This window comes from Erpetoichthys calabaricus, chromosome 12 (genome assembly GCF_900747795.2).
Source record: "Erpetoichthys calabaricus chromosome 12, fErpCal1.3, whole genome shotgun sequence".
NCBI lineage: Eukaryota > Metazoa > Chordata > Cladistia > Polypteriformes > Polypteridae > Erpetoichthys > Erpetoichthys calabaricus.
The window spans coordinates 135,734,974-135,752,950 of record NC_041405.2 but is presented as its reverse complement, the minus strand read 5'-3'; the positions used below and the strand labels follow the sequence as shown (position 1 = coordinate 135,752,950).

Below are 17,977 nucleotides of genomic sequence, written 5' to 3'. Positions count from 1 at the left end.
TTCAGGGAGATTCAGGAGGACCACTGGTTTGCCCAGGCTCTTTAGATAAGCCTACAGCTGTGGGGATTGTGTCTTATGGCCCAGAAAGATGTGAAGGTCCGGGAAGTAATGCCTACACCATGGTGTCTGTGTACCGGGACTGGATCGAAATGAAAATCAGTGCCAGCTCTTCTGCTTGATGTCTCTTCCAGAGCCAGGATATGCCAGTAAGGCAGCTGAGATCCTGAGCTCTCATCTTATATCACACTCAGACCATTGCCAAGTCCATTCACAAAGAGAGAGTAAAGAACGCATACACTCCAGCACATGTCACTGCTTATCTGCTTGAATAAAGTCTGCAGTGCAAGGCAGGACATGTGTGATGTGACCAGTTATTATTAGCTTGAGCTATATAAGTGATTTCATCTTTCTCATCGAGCAGCATGGTGGCACTGTGCTTCAAATCAAGAAAACTGGGGTTCAAGTCCTGGGTGCTCCATGCATGGAGTTTGCATGTTCTCCTCATATCCACATGGGTTTTGTCCAGGTGCTCTAGTTTCTTCCCACTTTTCAAAGACAGGCAGTTTAGGTGAATTGGCATTGCTAAAGTGACCCTAGTGTGTGTGTGTGTGTGTGTATGCATGTGTGTGTGTGTATACGTGACTGTGCTCATCCTGTGATAGATTGGTGCCCTGTCTGAAAATTGTCCCTGCCTCATACTCTATGCTTACTGGGATGGGCTCCAGCTTCCCCACTGTCCTGCTCATGATAAAATGGATTTAGAAAATGGATGGATCTGTTCTTATATCAGCTGTACAAATGCATTGGATTGCTGATGTCAACTTCATAGCAAAGCTGATGCTGCCCATCTCTGATACTGACAAAAGCTCATTAGCAAGTTTAGCTTTAACAGAATGATGCATTAAGGTTTTGTGAGCAGCAAAACTCCATATAATGGGACTTTATACCTGGGGTTTTTGGAAACTAAAATTCCTTAAAGACTTAATGACGCTGTTTTTCTGACATTGAAGGAATTTCAAGTCTTTGTTGTCGACTAGAAGAAAACATTTAAAGCAAAGGAAAATTATCAAGTAAAAACAGTATGATGTAGGTGACTGTGGTCCTATGGAATAAAATTAAGTGTATGAAATCATTTATGACCACTAGAGGGCACTTGGTAAACCAAGAAGGAAGACAGCAATAATAATAATAATAATTTAATTACATTTATATAGCTCTTTTCAAGGTACTCAAAGCGCTTTACGCAGTTAGTGGGGGGCCACTTCAACCAACACGAATATGCAGCATCGATTGGATGATGCAACAGCAGCCAATTTGTGCCAGTACACTCACCACACATTTACTGTTAAGTAGTAAAGGGGTGAGAAATAGTTAGCCAATCAGAGACCGGGGATGATTAGGGGGCCAGATTGACCAGGCCGTGGTGGACAATTTAGCCAGGCCACCCTACTCTTTACAAAAGGTGCCCAGGGGTCTTTAATGACCAAAGAGAGTCAGGACCTCAGAGTTACGTCTCACCCGAAGGATAGCACCATTTTTACAGCAAAGTGTGTGGCCACATCTAGGGATGTCAGCTACAGTCACATGAGTATTCTTCATAATATTAGCAACAGTGGTTACAGGAACATCACGCTCTTTGGAGATGGTCTTGTAACTTTTACTTTGACCATGATTGTCTATTACTGTCTGCTTTGCCTTCTCAAACATCTCTATGCTTTTCCTTTTCTTTTCTATGTTTAGTGTGATGCAAAACAGCTACACAAGCTCTTTTCTCTAATTAAACTGGTTGAAGGAGTGATTACAAACTTGAGGACCCCTGTGACTACAAGGCAATTATTTCTTAGAACTTCCAAAGGGTTCCAATTAATTTTGCCCTGGCCATTTTGGAATTTAGCCCATTTCATGTCTTTTTAGTGACGTTACATTGCAAACCAAAAAAAATGCGTGTATGGGTGACAAAAGATCTTTTAATTTCTATACTTTTTAGGAAACATGGTGCACTATTTGAAAATAATGCCAGGATACCAAGATTTTCAGCTGCATCTGTAAATATGCCAGTCCTATTCATGGATCTCTAGTTGTTCTCTGTGCCTGAAGTGGAATTGCATATATCATGGTACTCTGTTCATGTGTGATTTCACAATATAACCAGGGGGTCAGGGATTCATCCTTGGGGTCTGGAATGCTAAGGTATACATTCATGTAATCAGAGAGCGGTGGCTTGGGGTGGGATGGATCCCCCTTGCAGTTACCACCAGTAAGATATATGTACATTGAAGTCTAGAGTGTGAAAATATCTGTACATTATATTGGAGTGTGGGGGGTACACTTTTGCCGGTACACTACCAAACACTGCTGGTATGCACCAAATACTGCCAGTTAAGCAACATCAAAACATAGAAAACTTCATGTACCACATACTCTGTACTGGTGTAAGTCACTCCACTTCAAGCCAATTGTGTTCCCCATTTTCATTTCCACTTTAAAGCTCACTGTACTTGCTCATTCTGCCAGTGTGTATCCTGTCAGAGGGTAAGCCCCAGGGCCGGATTTACAAAGAGGCCAACCTACGCCATTGCCTCAGGGCGCCACAGTTTAGACAAAATTTTTTTTTTTTTTAAGTAATGTGATTTCGCTTAAATTTCATTTTTATAGTAATAAATAATAAAAAAAAGGGGCGCCAGAAGAATATTGCCTAGGGGTGATGAAAACTCAAATCTGGGCCTGGTAGGCCCTAAACATTCTACAGCACTGCAAATACTGTCAGAAGCTCTTCCAGATATGGCCTCTGTGATGAATTTCCTTATTAATTTATAATCTTTTTCAAGTATCATCAAAATTATTTGTCAGTTTAGCTTTTAAATATGTGCTGTGTAAAAGCGTTCTCTTTGCTCTGGTGGCACACCCTTCTCAGGTCGCCCCCATGGGCTTCATCCTATGGTCTGTACAAGGTGCGAACTACAGCTTCTTTTACCATCAAGCCAAAGGAGAGCCCCATCAGGTTAGGTAACTAATTGGCTTCTGACTGTGAACGTGTCAGTGACGTTATGAGATATACAATGCTTTCCTTCCTAATGATTACATGATATTTGCACAAAGCTCCCTGTTACTCCCTTTAGGATGCCTCTGTTTAAGGACCTCTAACAAACAGTTTTATGTGCCTATGTCTTATAAGTGTTTTGAAACATTTACTCTTTGAAACCTTGACAATGCATTTGAGACCCCAGAGTGTGCCGGTCATCTGTTGGTTCACCTAGTATCTCATTATAGTTTGGCTCCTAGTTATTGAAAGAGAAAGAAGGATCCTGAATCTTTAAAAAGCAAGTCTCTTAAAATCAAGGGAAAAGAAGTCTTTTCCATTAGCAGTAGTAGTAGAGTAATGTACTATGTTTGCCATTATGGATGCAATGAGAAGCCAAGCAAAATGACACTCACTTTGTTTATGAAATGTCCCAACACTGCACTCTTTGTGGGAGAAACTATACAGACATTCCACCAAAGAATGAATTTGCACAGGTTCCACATTAAGCATGGCAATAGGGATGGTCCTGTAGGAGCTCACTTCAACAGCCATGAACACTGTGAGAAGGAGTTTAAAGTCACAGTGTTTATGGGCAACTTCAGAAAACAGCAAGAGAGAAAAGAATGGGAAGTCAAACTCATGCTAAAATTTAATACATTATTATATGGTTTAAATAGAGACAAGTTTTATGGCCAAATTTCAGGATTATTTCTATCTCTGACTGATCCAGATAATTTGATTACAGATTCACATTGTAAGGAAAATTCAGAAAAAACTTCAAAAGACCTTGTTGGACAGTCATCTTTTCAAATGATTTTGACTATACATTGTTCTCCTCTGATGCTAAATGAATCTTAGGCTGGAGGGGCCTGTTAATTTTTGATATTGAAGATGACCACTTAAAGGTTTTCCAATGCTGTATCTGCCCTGGTGTCTATATAAGCACAGGACACACCAGTTTCTGTACTACAACTTGCCTGAGGAAGGGGCCTGAGCTGCCTCAACAGCTTGCATATTGTAATCTGTTCAGTTAGCCAACAAAAGATGGCATTTTGCTTGACTTTTCATTGCATCCATTAGCAGTAGGAATCAGTTACTAATCAAGAAACTGACATAATTTTTTTAGATTCTTTTGAATAAGCAACTGGAACAGTTGACAAAAATAAAGTATATGACAAAATTTACTAAGACTTTCTAAAAGTCTTTGACTCAGTCCCACACTAAAGATTCATTCTAAAATGAGACGTTGAAAGCATCAAAGGTAACCTACAAATCTGGATCTCAAGTCAGTTAACCGACAGGAGACAAAGATTACAGGCTCGTAAGAGGAGAAATCTTCACGTGGAGTGATTGCATCCATGGAATCCCTCAGGGATCTGTCCTGGGTTTTATATTATTCCTGTCCCTGGATTTATATTAATGACTTTGATTTTGGTAAATTTGCAGATGATATTGGATCAATGATAGACACTAAAGAGGCAGCAAAAATTAGTTTAAAAACTCCTGGGGTCAGGTTTAGAAAACTTGCATACACACAAAAAGAGGCTTGAAATGCATGTATGCAGCTGTCCACGAAAAAGTCTGGATTTATAAAAAAAACCTTGATGGGTGAATGTGCGTATATTTACGACAACTCTGACCCGTTTGAATGCAACATTTTGAAGAAACTAGTAAATGACAACACCCTTGATAAAGTATGGAAATGCAGGCAAACCAGCTAAATTATGACTGACGTGAATAATAAATCATATCATCGAACCGTTATTAGAATGTGCGTTCATGTGACAAATATATTACATCCCAAAAGTGATAATTGTGACATACTAACTCTATTTTAATTCCCTTTCAAGAAGGTCAAGTATTTGCACAAAAGAACCTTTTTGGTTTTTCATCAGTTTATATTGCCTACATGTAATAATGTCTCAAGTAACTGGCTGGCAGGTCAGGAATATCTCAGCCAAGCTTTACTCCATCATGCCCACTGTGCTGAAAGATATTAACCAATGAGGTACTACATTCAGTTTTCATTTGGTGTGGGTGTTGTCATGCATACGTGCCAGAAGGTCACCTTCCAGGTTTGCCTAAAGTAAGTAGTACCATTCAGGGACGAGCAGGGTCAGTGTCTGTAAGTCTTGTCTCCTTGAGAAACCGCCACTTGAGGGCACTGAAAGCCCTGCCTCTTACAGTCTGCTCGAAATAAAAGGAGACCGCGCCAACGGAGAATGGTGTCTCATTTAAATGCTGATTAAATTCTGTGCTTAATTGTGCCAGAAACAATCGATAATTAAAGTCCAATACAACTTTAAAAGAAAATCACCTCAAAGTGCTTGATTTTCATGAATTTTGACTACTAGGGTGTTGTACCGTGTTAGCCATTATGAATGTAGAGAAAAGCCAAGCAAAATGACACCTTTTATTGGATAACTAGAAAGATTTCAATATGCAAGCTTTCGAGGCAACTCGGGCACCTTATTCAGGCAAGATTTGGCTTTTCTCAAAATTAATTTTGACTGAATTTTTGGAGTAATTAGAAAGTGTCTTTTTGCCCAATTGGCACACCAAGCAAACTGCTTTATCCTGCACCATCATTTTGTACATATGTACATACATAGAATATACCACGTTCTTTCCAATATTAAATGACAATTTGCAGCAGTGTCTCTTTCTCCTAACATAATCAGAGCAATTTACTGCACAAATATTGCAATAAGTGTACATACCGAGAATGCAGCTGCTTTTGTTAACTGTAAGCACAGAATTGTGTCCATTAATGCACAAGTCATCTGCAATAGCAAGATGAAACTGACAAACGTCATGGCTCGGTGGCCTGGGTCACCAGGGATTCATTTACTTTGAGGCAAAGTAGCTTTGACAGACGTGATGGTTCTGTATGTAGTGACTGGTTTGTTGGTAAGGTAACTGGCTGAACTCTCAGTGTTTCATATGTCCAGTACGATTCAACATAACAACAATTATGTCATTACACATGCCCACTCAGATGCTGTTGTGTTACTCCTTTCCAACTCCCATATGATCCTGATGCACTCACTCAGTTGTGGAGCGTAGCCAGATGCTCTCGAATGCAGGTAGTGAGGTCTCGACGAGTCAGGAGGGAGGCTGATCTACCAGCCAATGAATGTCTTCAATACTGTGACTGCATAAGTATGAGGCTGATTAGCATGGTCCACATACTTTTGTTTCAGGGAGGCAACCAGGCAGAGCTTGAGGTGCATTCATCACAAGATGATTGTTATTTCTAAAAGTAAATTGCATAGAAATATGCAGGCAGCAGTTTTTATAAATCTGTTTTTTTTTTTCTTTCTGCACGCATTTTCCATTTTTTGTCATAAGCATATTTTAACACTCAAATCCATTCAGTTTTATAAATTAGACACCTGGAAATACTTCAGAATTCAACAAAAACTTTGAAAATAAAGTTTCATGTAGAAAAGTACAAATCTCTACATGTGAGGAAAAGAAACATCAATTATAATTACAAGATGGGCAACACTGTCCTACAGGAAGCAACCTCTGTTGAGGATTTAGGGGTTTGTGTTGACTCAACATTTTCATGCTTTCAGAAGCAATTAAAAAGACAAATAAAATATTAGATTATAGTGAAAAAAAACTGTTGAATATGAATTGAAGACCTTTGTGCTTAGACTTTATAACACACTAGTGAGACAGCATCTGGAGTATTATGTGCAGTTCTGGTTAATTCTGTACAAGAAAGACAAAACACCACTTAAAGCTGTGCAGAGGAGAACAATGAAGTACATCATGGAATTAAAGGACATGTTCTACTCTGACAGACTCAGAGAATTATACCTGTTTAGCCTCGAGCAGAGTAGATTGCATAAGGACATAATCTAGATCTTGAAAATTCTCAAAACATTTCTACTGATAAAGTAGTGTCCTGCAGAATTCTTTCAGATTAACAGTGAACATGTACTTGAGATCACCAGTGGTAATTAAAGAGAAGAGCATTTAAAATTGAAGCCAGAAAACATTTCTTTACACTTAGAGTTCTGGGAATCTGGAACAAACTACCAAGACATGGAGTTGAAGAGAAAATGTGGACAATCTTTAAGAAGAATATGGATGGGATACTGGGACAGCTTAGCCATTAGCAAAATGAACGAGCTGGATGGGCTGAATGGCCTGCTTTCATTTGTCAGATTTCTTATTTTCTTATGAAAAGCCACTGTGGCCTACCAGAACCTGAGTTTGACAACCCTGGCATAGGATGTGGTTCTTCAGATGCTATCAGTGGTGTGACAGAAGCTGTGAATTTTTCCAAAACAGTGAATCTTGTAAATAAATAAATAAAAAGCTGAGTAAAAAATATAAATTTTCAAATATATTTAAACTGGAAATAGCTCTTAAGCTTAATCTCAAAAATAAAATTACAGTAAAAACAGTGCAAATGTACTGGTGCACAGGTGGAGTGGTGGCTCTGAGGCTAGGGACCTGTGCCAGCAGTCAGAAGGTTGCCGGTTCAAATCCCAGAAGTGACTCTGCTCCATTGGGCCCCTGAGCAAAGTCCTTAACTGCAATTGCTCTGTCTGGTATGACATTAATCTGCACCCTGCCCTGCAAGCAGGTCCTCCAATATGCAGGGAAAACACTCTAGCACTCCAGCCACTGTAAAAAACCTCACACTGTTCCAGTCTGGTGCTGAGGTGTCACCCATTGCACAGCTGCACTCGGATCTCAATCTGGGTGATCTGATGTGTTCTAATCAGCGCATGCCCCCAACCTCCTCTAATAGCACAAATCACAAAGCTTGTTAAAGTACTGAAACACTCTTCAAACAGAACACAATGCATAAAAGTTGCTGAAAGGGGGCTATACAGTATGAACCACATTTGAATTTGCAACCAAGTCAATTTAGCTATTTTTGAAAGATTAACTTCTTCTTAAAATTTAAGAATGGAGATTTTTTTTTTTATTTTTGTAGTCATTTGTAATAACTGGAAACCACACTGACAAATAAGGTGAACTAGAACAGAGAATAAAAGGAAAAATAGCTTTTAGGTTATGATTGCTAGGATTTCTAAACACTGTTACTCAATTTCATTTAATTTAGTTTATTCCTACATAGAAACTGAGAATAATTAAGAGCTGAATAACAGTTGATAATGATGATTGGCTTAGTTTTATTTAAGACTAGGGGGCTTTGCCCCCTGCTCAAGTCGCTCGCCAACCCCTCGGCCTGCGCTACGCGCCAGCCACTTTGCATCTCTGCCGCTTGTGTATGTGGATTTCACTTTCACCAAACAACATCTTTAAATTCTCATGGATACGCCTCTTCTTTGGGAAGAAACACTATTTTTCGCTGATGGCAATATGAAAGAGACTATCTACAAGTCTCTGACTTAAAGTTTAAAGCCGAACAATATATTTGATCTCTTTTCGCTGTTCCGTTATTTCACTGAATAATAATTTCCATTTGTTTGTGCTAATGTGATCTTTACTATTATTTTTTTGAGACTTTCAAATTTGAGTACTTTCATTATCTCTAACCTGCTCTGCATGTGTATTGCGCCAATGTTTTTGAAACTCTTTACGACGTTCTACTTTGTCATCTACTCTTTGTCTTTTATTTCCAGCCACGGGCCTGGTTACATCTCTTGGCACAAAATCTTGTCTCCCGGGACATAAAAGTATCTCTCTGAAAAAGTCACATCTTGTCCCGGGCTAAAAAGTCTCATCTTGTCCTAGGATTTTTTTATATAATAGAGAGAAATGTTAGCTAAGAAACAAATTTGCGGTATGACTCTTTTGGCAGTATACAAGGCTACAACGTAGGCAAACTGAAAAATCATTCAGAAAACAGTGGGAGCTCCAATGGTTCCATTCACACTCACATTTTAAACCATTTGTACAACAAAGTTCATTGAAACGTGTGTCATAAACCATATTGATGACTATATTTTTCAAAATCATTGTGATCACCCATAGGAAAATTTAAATGCTCAAAGGTTGATCTTTGATGGCTCAAGAGACTTTAAAGAGATTTTCATTCATGTTTCACTTAAGAATCAAGTTTGTCACCGATGTTTGTCCTAGAATTTCTTAGGAGAAATAGTTTTAGACAAAACTGAGACATGACCTACAAATGAAGTAAAAGGAGACACAATTGAGAATTTGTTTCAAAAAAGCATGTCATATTTCCTGAGATCCCTTTCTAGTCTGAATCTCAAACATGACATCGTATTTTTACTTATTATTGGACTGATGCCTTTATCCAAGGTGACTTACATCATCTGAGATACAACTGGTTCCATTTATGTTGGTCTTTCAATTGGACAGGCAGATTAAGGGGCTTGCATTAATAATGTCAGTAGTGGGGTTTGAACCCACAACCTCATGGTCTGAAGTCCAAAATCTTATCCACTGTGTCAAAATGCCTGCCTCGAATGAGTATGATATCATTGGAGTACAGCAATATAAATTAGCACAACTAATAGTTTTATTGAGAAGCAAGGACTACAGTTTTGTAATCCTAGTAAAGTGTTTAAATACCACAAACAACTGCCCATACATTCACCAGATATTACTGAGCACACAGTGCAAATACTTTCAAATTGTACAAATACTGTATCAAGAAACAACATGGAAAATCTGAGCCCATCCTATGACTTTACTGAGATCTCAGCTGTAACTCAAGAAGAGACACTGGTGAGAACTTTGGGTTATTTTGTCTCAGAAGAAAAATTAGAGAAGCACGAGACAGAAGAACATGTCTCCATTTTATTTGTTTCTGATCTCATTGTTGCCTCGGAGAAACCAAAAAGATATTAAGGAAATCTCTTTTTTGATTTTTCATTCTTATGGGCAAACCATCTGAGCAAAGATTAAGGGCTGAAAATGAATTGTATCAAGTGGTCAATGAGAGGACTAAAAAACACAAATTGTGCATGTCCTTATAATGAAAAGAGCTTCTTTTTAAGTTTAATTATAGTTGCATTGACTGAAATTGGAAAACTCACAGGTGGCGCAGTGGTGGTGCTGCTGCTTTGCAGTAAGGAGACTGTGGAAGATTGTGGGTTCGCTTCCCGGTTCCTCCCTGTGTGGATAGCGCTTTGAGTACTGAGAAAAACGCTATATAAATGTAATGAATTATTATTAAGACTGTGTCTGTCCCTTTTATTTGGTGTCTGTAAACACCAGGAAAGCACCCTAAAGTGAGAAAGGGTATTCCTCGGTTAATTTCCTCTATGACTGGCTAGCTGGCATGAATAATAAATGACCATCGTTGGAGGACTAACATGTCTTGGAGAAGCCATCCATTACCCAAAGTGTAGAGAGACTCACAGGGTGTTGTTACCCATTCCAGCAGTATTCTGTGCAGGGAAGGAACCAGCCCTGGTTGAGGTTGCAGTCCAATTTGTGTGGCACACTCCCATTCGTACCCACATTCACTCATACTGAGCTAATTTGGAGTCACCAATTAACCTAATATGCATGTCTTTGGGAATGCAATGGATTACATTAATGCAGGAGGGGCACCAATGTATTACTGCGCATATGAATACGTCAGTTGAAGGTTGTTTGAACTGGGAATGTGGAGTATTGAGTGCAGGACAGGCCATGTTGACACCTCACGTAAAGCAGTACGACAGCAGTATCAATACAAAAACACAAGAAAGCATTCAAATTACTAGCCCAAAGTTAATAAGTCAAAAAGAAAAGAGTATTAAATTAAAGAATACTTACGTTAATGCTAGGAGAATTACAAATAAAGTTACACTAGGTTCGTCATAAAAAAATGAGACTGGGCCTGTACCTGAGACCAAGCCCTCCTTTTATTTAGCAAATTGAGAAAATTAACTCTGATCACCTTCGAAATAGTTCCCTTCTGAGTTGACATACAACTGCATATGACTCTGCCAACATTCAAAGCAATTCCGCAGATCATTTTCTGAAAGGCTGCTGAGAATCTCCATCGTTTTTGCTTTCACATCTGGTACCGACAAAAAATGGGTTCCTTTAAGCACCAACATTTGCAAAAACATTGTAAGTCTCAGTAAACAATTGACAAGTTTCCATCGCAGATTTCCTCAGTTTCACAAGTTTTCACTTCTTTAAAGAGAAATGAATTGTGTGTCTGTTTAAAATAGATGATGAGACACATCTTAGTCAGGACATTTAGACCTGATTAAAAACATCAGGGACAGAGTCCTGAAATTGGGATTGTATTATATAGCAGTGTCTCTCAACCTGTGGGTCTCAACCAAAATATATGCCCACTGGATGTACTTTAGATGGGTCATCAGCTTAAGTTAAAAAAAAGAGAATTAAATCAGTCATAACTTAATGTTTTAGGAGGGCTACTGATTGCAGATTTCAGTTTGGCACACAGTCAAAAAGACATTCTGCTCCTGCATAGAAAGGAATTGTACAACAAGCTAGCAAGGCATTCAGGGATTCGTTTCATTGCACATCAAATTGGCATATATTAGAAAGCACACACAATGGCAGAGCCGTTCATTTTGCTTTGTGCAATGGATGTGTGCAGAGAAATTCTAGATGAGTCTGCCATCTGCTAACTAAAACATATTCCTCTCTGCACTCTCTTCACATATCCCTGATTTCAACAATCATGAAAATCAGACAAGCCCAGGTTACCAATTACAACTACATATGGACACTTAAACGCCCGTGTGTTGAGTTATTATTAACTGAGTACCACGCATATTTCAACTATTATATATTCTGTATTTAAATGTTCGATAAGTATTTACTGTTATTTGTTAATATGTGCCATTCAGGGCTAGGTTACATTAAAACTACTGCTATACAAAAGATACAAAATGCTACAAGAAAACCCTGAACAATTTATATAATTTGGGATACAAATGCAAGTCATTTTGAGCACCTGGACAGAGAGAGGAAACCAAAAGAGTTTTAAGTTGTTTTATGGTGAGAAATTAAGCAAAATGACACCTTTTATTGGATAACTAGAAAGATTACAATATGCAAGCTTTCAAGGCAACTCAGACCCCTTCTTCAGGCAAGATGTTGCCTCGAAAGCCTGCAAATTTTAATCTTTCTAGTTAGCAAACAAAAGGTGTCCTTTGCTTAACTTCTCACCACATCCATAATGGCTAACAATACAACACCATAGTACTAAGTTGTTTCATGAAAGAATTAATTAAGTCAGCTGATCTCATTATTTTAGGGAAGTCGTTCCAAAGTCTGGGCTCTGTAGAGCTGAAGGCTCTGTCACCCATGGAGCACAGGTTAGTTTGGAGTACAACAAGGTTGCCACAATCAGTGGACCTTAGTGGGCAGACATGAGCAGAGTGATGGAGGAGGTCACTGATGTAGTGCAGTGCAAGGCCATTCAAAGCTTTAGAAGTTAGTCATAGCATTTTATATTGAATCCTATCAAACAGAGGGGCCAGTGACAGTGGAGCATAATGGCTGTTTTGTGCTCGCTATCGTGGGCCTTGCAGCAGCATTTTGAACCAACTGGCAATGTGATAAAAGATTAGAAAGGGGAACCTACCAGTAGGGAGTGTCTGTAGTCAGCATGGGCTGTCGTAAATTCAGGGAGAAGTTTCTCAGCTTCAGAAAAGGAGAGGAATGAACAAACAAGGGATAGGTTATACAGATGGAGAAAAGCAAGTTTTGTAGTGTGATTTATGTGGAGAGAATAAGAAAGGGAGAAATTAAAAACACAAACATTCCTTGTAGAAGAAGAAGCTCTGATCATATCATCACTCAGCCTACTTCTGCAAGGAATCTTGGTGTCACTTTTGATGTGCAGATGTTCACAACCTGTTTGGACAAGATACAGTGACAATAGCTAAATAAATCATGCTGATGACATGAGTGATCTCCACTTGTTTGTCAAATTCTTATTTTTTATATTTTAAAATAAAACTACTGGATATAGCTTTTTAGTGAGAGGGAGGGTTAGACTTAACTTGTTCATTTTGAGCAGAGAAATTGTAGTGGTTATAGCTCGGTCAGAAATAATTAAGTTCTCATGTGGGTTCCTCCGATATCTATAGATATGTTCTAATTTTATACTACCAATGATTATAAAATTTAGAAACTAATTACTCAGAAGCAAAAACTGAACTACTAGTAGCTGAGCCGGATGTGTTTGTTAGGTTTCTTGCCTACTCCGTATCGACCACACTCTGATATGTGGTTGGTTTCAGGGCTGCCAACACCCATCCATCCTAATTATAAAGGCATGACCTGCAAAGTCAAACTGTAGAGACAGTCTGAAAACTGGCTGAAAACCATGCTGGGAGTTTACTGGATTTCCATCATCGCTGTTTACGTCACACTGGCAGGTAAGCTGGGATGGGGCTGAGACTTGGATGGGGCAGGAGTCTTTTAGAAATTTCATTCTGTAGTGTTTTAAGTATAATATTTTTAAAGGATCCCAACAAATCTGCAAAGATATGAAGGCAGCCTGGTAGAAGATCTAATCTGAAATACTTATCCTAAGTGATACTCCATGTCCTCTCCATGTACATGTGTTCACTTTCTGTCCTGTTAGGTGTTTCAGGTGACAAGATCATTAATGGGAAAAAAGTCAAGCCTCACAGTCGACCCTACATGGCCTACTTGGAGATAAACATTGATGAACAGATATACTCATGTGGTGGCTTCCTCATTCACCCTGACTTCATCCTGACAGCAGCTCACTGCCAAGGACAGTAAGTGTCTCAGTGGCAGACATTCCTGTCAGCTCAGGCCTTGCAGCCGCCATGTCTTTATTAAACCCAGATGTTAGATTGCTTACATATCTGTAAATAAACTAGAAGAATATATTTTAAACAATAAAACACTCAGTCTGTTATTAATGCATACTTCATGAAAACATTCTTAAGCAAATTAAGAACGGAATAAAATCTTATATCTAAAATAATGCAGGTATAAAATGTCAGTATTGTCTGTCACTAGGCAGAAAGTCGTGGAGCAAGAATTGATAACAAACAGGGAAACCGTTAAAGTCAATGGACCTCATTTAGTAAAAGTTAGAAGATACTTGTATATTTTAGCACCAAAACCTTGGTTTCTGTCATACAGATATTGTATATTGAGAAATCCAGAATTCTGCTCAGATAATCCCTGAAAGGCTAATTGAGGGATCAGAGTCATATATGTACAATAACAGAAAGAAAGGCGACAAGTTAAACACAGAAAACACGGACTAAACACAGCAGCCATTGGGGTCTTTGTTATGGGACAGTGTAAGTGTTTTAAAGTTTGTTTTTTATAATCAATTTTTGTCTTCTCATCTCCATAATGAAACTAATAAATAAAGCACTTCAAAGTAGGAAGGAAGAATTGCACATTACTGAAAATACCTCCTGCTGAAGTCGATTGGTATTTGAATTCTGAGTTTGACATTGGCAGAACTTGATCAGCTGCATCCCCAGGCCTTTTAAGAATTTCTGTGTCCTCATCTTTCTTGTGCTTTTGCCATCTCTGCTTCTCTGAATGTGCTGTTTCAGTGCAGAGACACACGGAGTCAGAGCTTTGGACACGAGATACGAGCCGATCATGGCTGGGCTCAAGTCTGCTTGCTTCAGGATACATTTACTGTATATACAGAACAGTATCTGAAACTTGGCTAATTTAAGCAACCTGACAGCACATCGTTTTATATCATGAAAAATAAAAACAGAATTAATTTATCTCTAATTAACAGCCTGAAGAATTTCAAGGTGGTGTATGAGGAAAAACATGGATTTTTTATGTGTTCATTTTATTAATTCCTCTGTTTCACAGTTTGATTCAGGCATGCTGGACCTCTTAAAAAGTTAGATTTCTTCTTCCACATGTTCCATATTCATTGAATCTGTTTCATCAAAGTATTCTGACATAACTAGATTTTCTAGCTCACATTGCATATAGGTATCAGCCCAATCTATACTAATTAATAAAAGGCAAAGCCCTCACTGACTCACTGACTGACTGACTGACTGACTCACTCACTCATCACTAATTCTCCAACTTCCCGTGCATGTGGAAGGCTGAAATTTGGCAGGCTGATTCCTTACAGCTTACTTACAAAAGTTAGGCAGGTTTCATTTCGAAATTCAACGCGTAATGGTCATAACTGGAACCTCTTTTTTGACAATATACTGTAATGGACGGCAGCTCGATGGCCGTGGGAGGCGGAGTTGAGTGTCACGTCATCACGCCTCCCACGTAATCACGTGAAAAGGCTGTGAACGCAGTAGGGAGAAATGAAGGAAGAGCCGCAAACAGCGAAGAACAAAAAATTCATTAAACAATTGAGAAGGGAGCGAAACAATAAGAAGCGAGCGACTGAAGCATACAAGCATCTTCATAAGGGAAACAAAGCACGGTGTAAAACGTAAGTTTAAATTAAGTTTATAGAAATGCTCCCGCTGCGGATTGCAATAACATATTCGCGAGATAAAACAACGCAGTAGGGAGAAATGAAGGAATAGCCGCAAACAGCGAAGAACAAAAAATTCATTAAACAATTGAGAAGGGAGTGAAGCATACAAGCATCTTCATAAAGGAAACAAAGCACGGTGTAAAACGTAAGTTTAAATTAAGTTTATAGAAACGCTCCCGCTGCGGTTTGCAATAACATATTCGCGAGATAAAAGTTTAATGAGAAGACACGAGGTATAAACGAACCACACGCCGTAGCGCAACGTTAGGGGCTTCACTTCTGGTGCTGACGTCCGAGATTCGATTCCCGAGAGGGGATGCAATGCGTGTGTACGCATGAAGAGAACAGAATTAGGGCAAAACACGTGTCGTGTACTCTTTGCATAATTTGAAAGTAAACAATTTCAACCATTCTATGATCTGCTTCTCGCAACTGAAAGACGGCACATGGCGGATGTTTGCCGACTTGCTGACCGCAACGTTAGGGGCTTCAACTCTGGCGCTGACGATAGAGATTCGATTCCCGAGAGGGGATGCAGTGAGTGTGTACGCCTGAAGAGCCCAGAATTAGGGAGAAACACGTGTCGTATACTCTTTGCATTATTTGAAAGTAAACTATTAAAACCATTCTATGATCTGCTTCTGGGAACAGAAAGAGGGCACGTGGCGGACGTAAGGCAACTTGCTGACCAACCACAAACGTAATCTGGCAGGTAACCACCCATACAATCAGATTGTAATTCAGAAAACGAATGCCATGAATGTAATTACCACGATCTACATACTGTCAAATAAACGAAACACACGCCGTAGCACGACAGCTGTGAAAAGGGAGGTTCACAAAAAAACAGATCCTTAACAAATTGTTATTGGTATATTTTCGATCCGTTTAAAAAGGTTTTCTTTTCTTCTTAATAAAAAATGAAAAGCAGTACTTCGCCGCAACGAACCGTGAGAATTTGGCTATATATATCTGCTTCTCGCAATTAAAAGAGGGCACGTGGCAGATGTTAGACGACTTGATGACCAAGCATAAGCGTAACCTGCCAGGTAACCACCCATACAATCAGATTGTGATTCGGACTAGGAATGCAATGAATGTAATTACCCCGATCTACATACAAGGCGAAAATTTTGCAACATTCAAAGATGATGGTTTGGGATAAGTACACCATGGAACATAAAAGAGCTTATGAAGCCTTGAACCGAAAAAAGCAAGATCTCAGAGATCGTAAAAAAAAAAATAGGAGGTAATGTCGTTTTACTCGCTGTAGATTTTAGTCAAACATTACCAGTTATTCCATGAGGGAGACCAGCAGATGAACTCAACGCGTGTTTAAAATCTATACTTCTCCCACGGTCGGTTATATGTCACGTGTTCTCGGGTAGGTACAACAAAAAATGTATACATTTAAGCATGTAATGGGCAAACAAAAAATGAGGTATACCCGAAGGCACTGCAGTAGTACTCAATGTAACTTTACTTCTTAAATGTTAATGTTTTACTGTTTAATAATTTATAAGCTTCTTATATGTTGTTCAAATTCTTTTATCAAAATACCAGTGACAGCGCAATGCACGATAACATGCAGTGAATACACCATACGCATCCGCCCACGGCCGCCCTGGTGTGCGCAGATAGGAGTTGATTCTACAATAAAATAAAATAAAGATAAAAAGAGTAATACAATCATCACCCATAAAGCGGATAGTAGACATGACGTAATATATTTGTACCAGATTTCAAGTGAATAGGTGAAACGGTTTGTGAGCTACAGGTGATTTAAAATCCTGGACAGACAAACGAATAGCCACGGTAGCAAATTATAGAAGAACATTTTACTGTTTAATAATTTATATTTATATGAAATGTGCTTCTTATATATTACTTCATATTCTCATATGATAATGATGTTAATGTTGTTTATATTGATTTCTATGTTATTGTAAGTGCATGTATGTGTGTATATGTATGTATGTATGTATATATATATATATATATATATATATATATATATATATAATATGTATATATATATATATATATAATATGTATATATATATATATATATATATATATATATATATATATATATATATATTTGCAGTTGGAGATCCACAAAGGGAGAAAAAACGAATCACGTATCATAAAATAGTTTTATTCCTATCAGGGGTCTTCATCAGAGGATAATGCTTAGACTTACAAGAATCAAAGGCAATATATAGCAACACATTCCGTATTGGGGGGGGGATGGGGGGTGACTAAGTCAGTATGATCAAGGGGGGGGGGGTGTATCGTTTAATTAAAGTGCATATGTCCTTCTTAAGTTGGCATATGCTGGGTTTATGTCCAAGTGTCTGTTGATGGCGTTTTCATCTGATAGCCAAGACTCGGCCAACTCTCTGGCGCTTTTTGTACTGGCCTTAAATTTTACTTTTACGTTGTCCCAGTTGAATGTGTGTCCTGTCGATTTAGTATGTGCATATATCAAAGATGGCGGCACGGTGGCGCAGTGGTAGCGCTGCTGCCTTGCAGTTAGGAGACCCGGGTTC

General features: G+C 38.7%; 1 protein-coding gene across 1 annotated transcript in view; it reads left to right on the top strand.

Moving 5' to 3' along the window:
• LOC114662707 (transmembrane protease serine 9-like) overlaps window positions 1–17,977 on the top strand; it is a 40,442-nt gene that overhangs the window by 12,571 nt on the left and 9,894 nt on the right. The window contains exons 5-7 of the mRNA XM_051935411.1: window positions 6–173; window positions 13,260–13,338; window positions 13,548–13,707. Coding sequence (XP_051791371.1) covers window positions 6–173; window positions 13,260–13,338; window positions 13,548–13,707 — 407 coding nt within the window. The remainder of the gene's footprint in view (window positions 1–5; window positions 174–13,259; window positions 13,339–13,547; window positions 13,708–17,977) is intronic.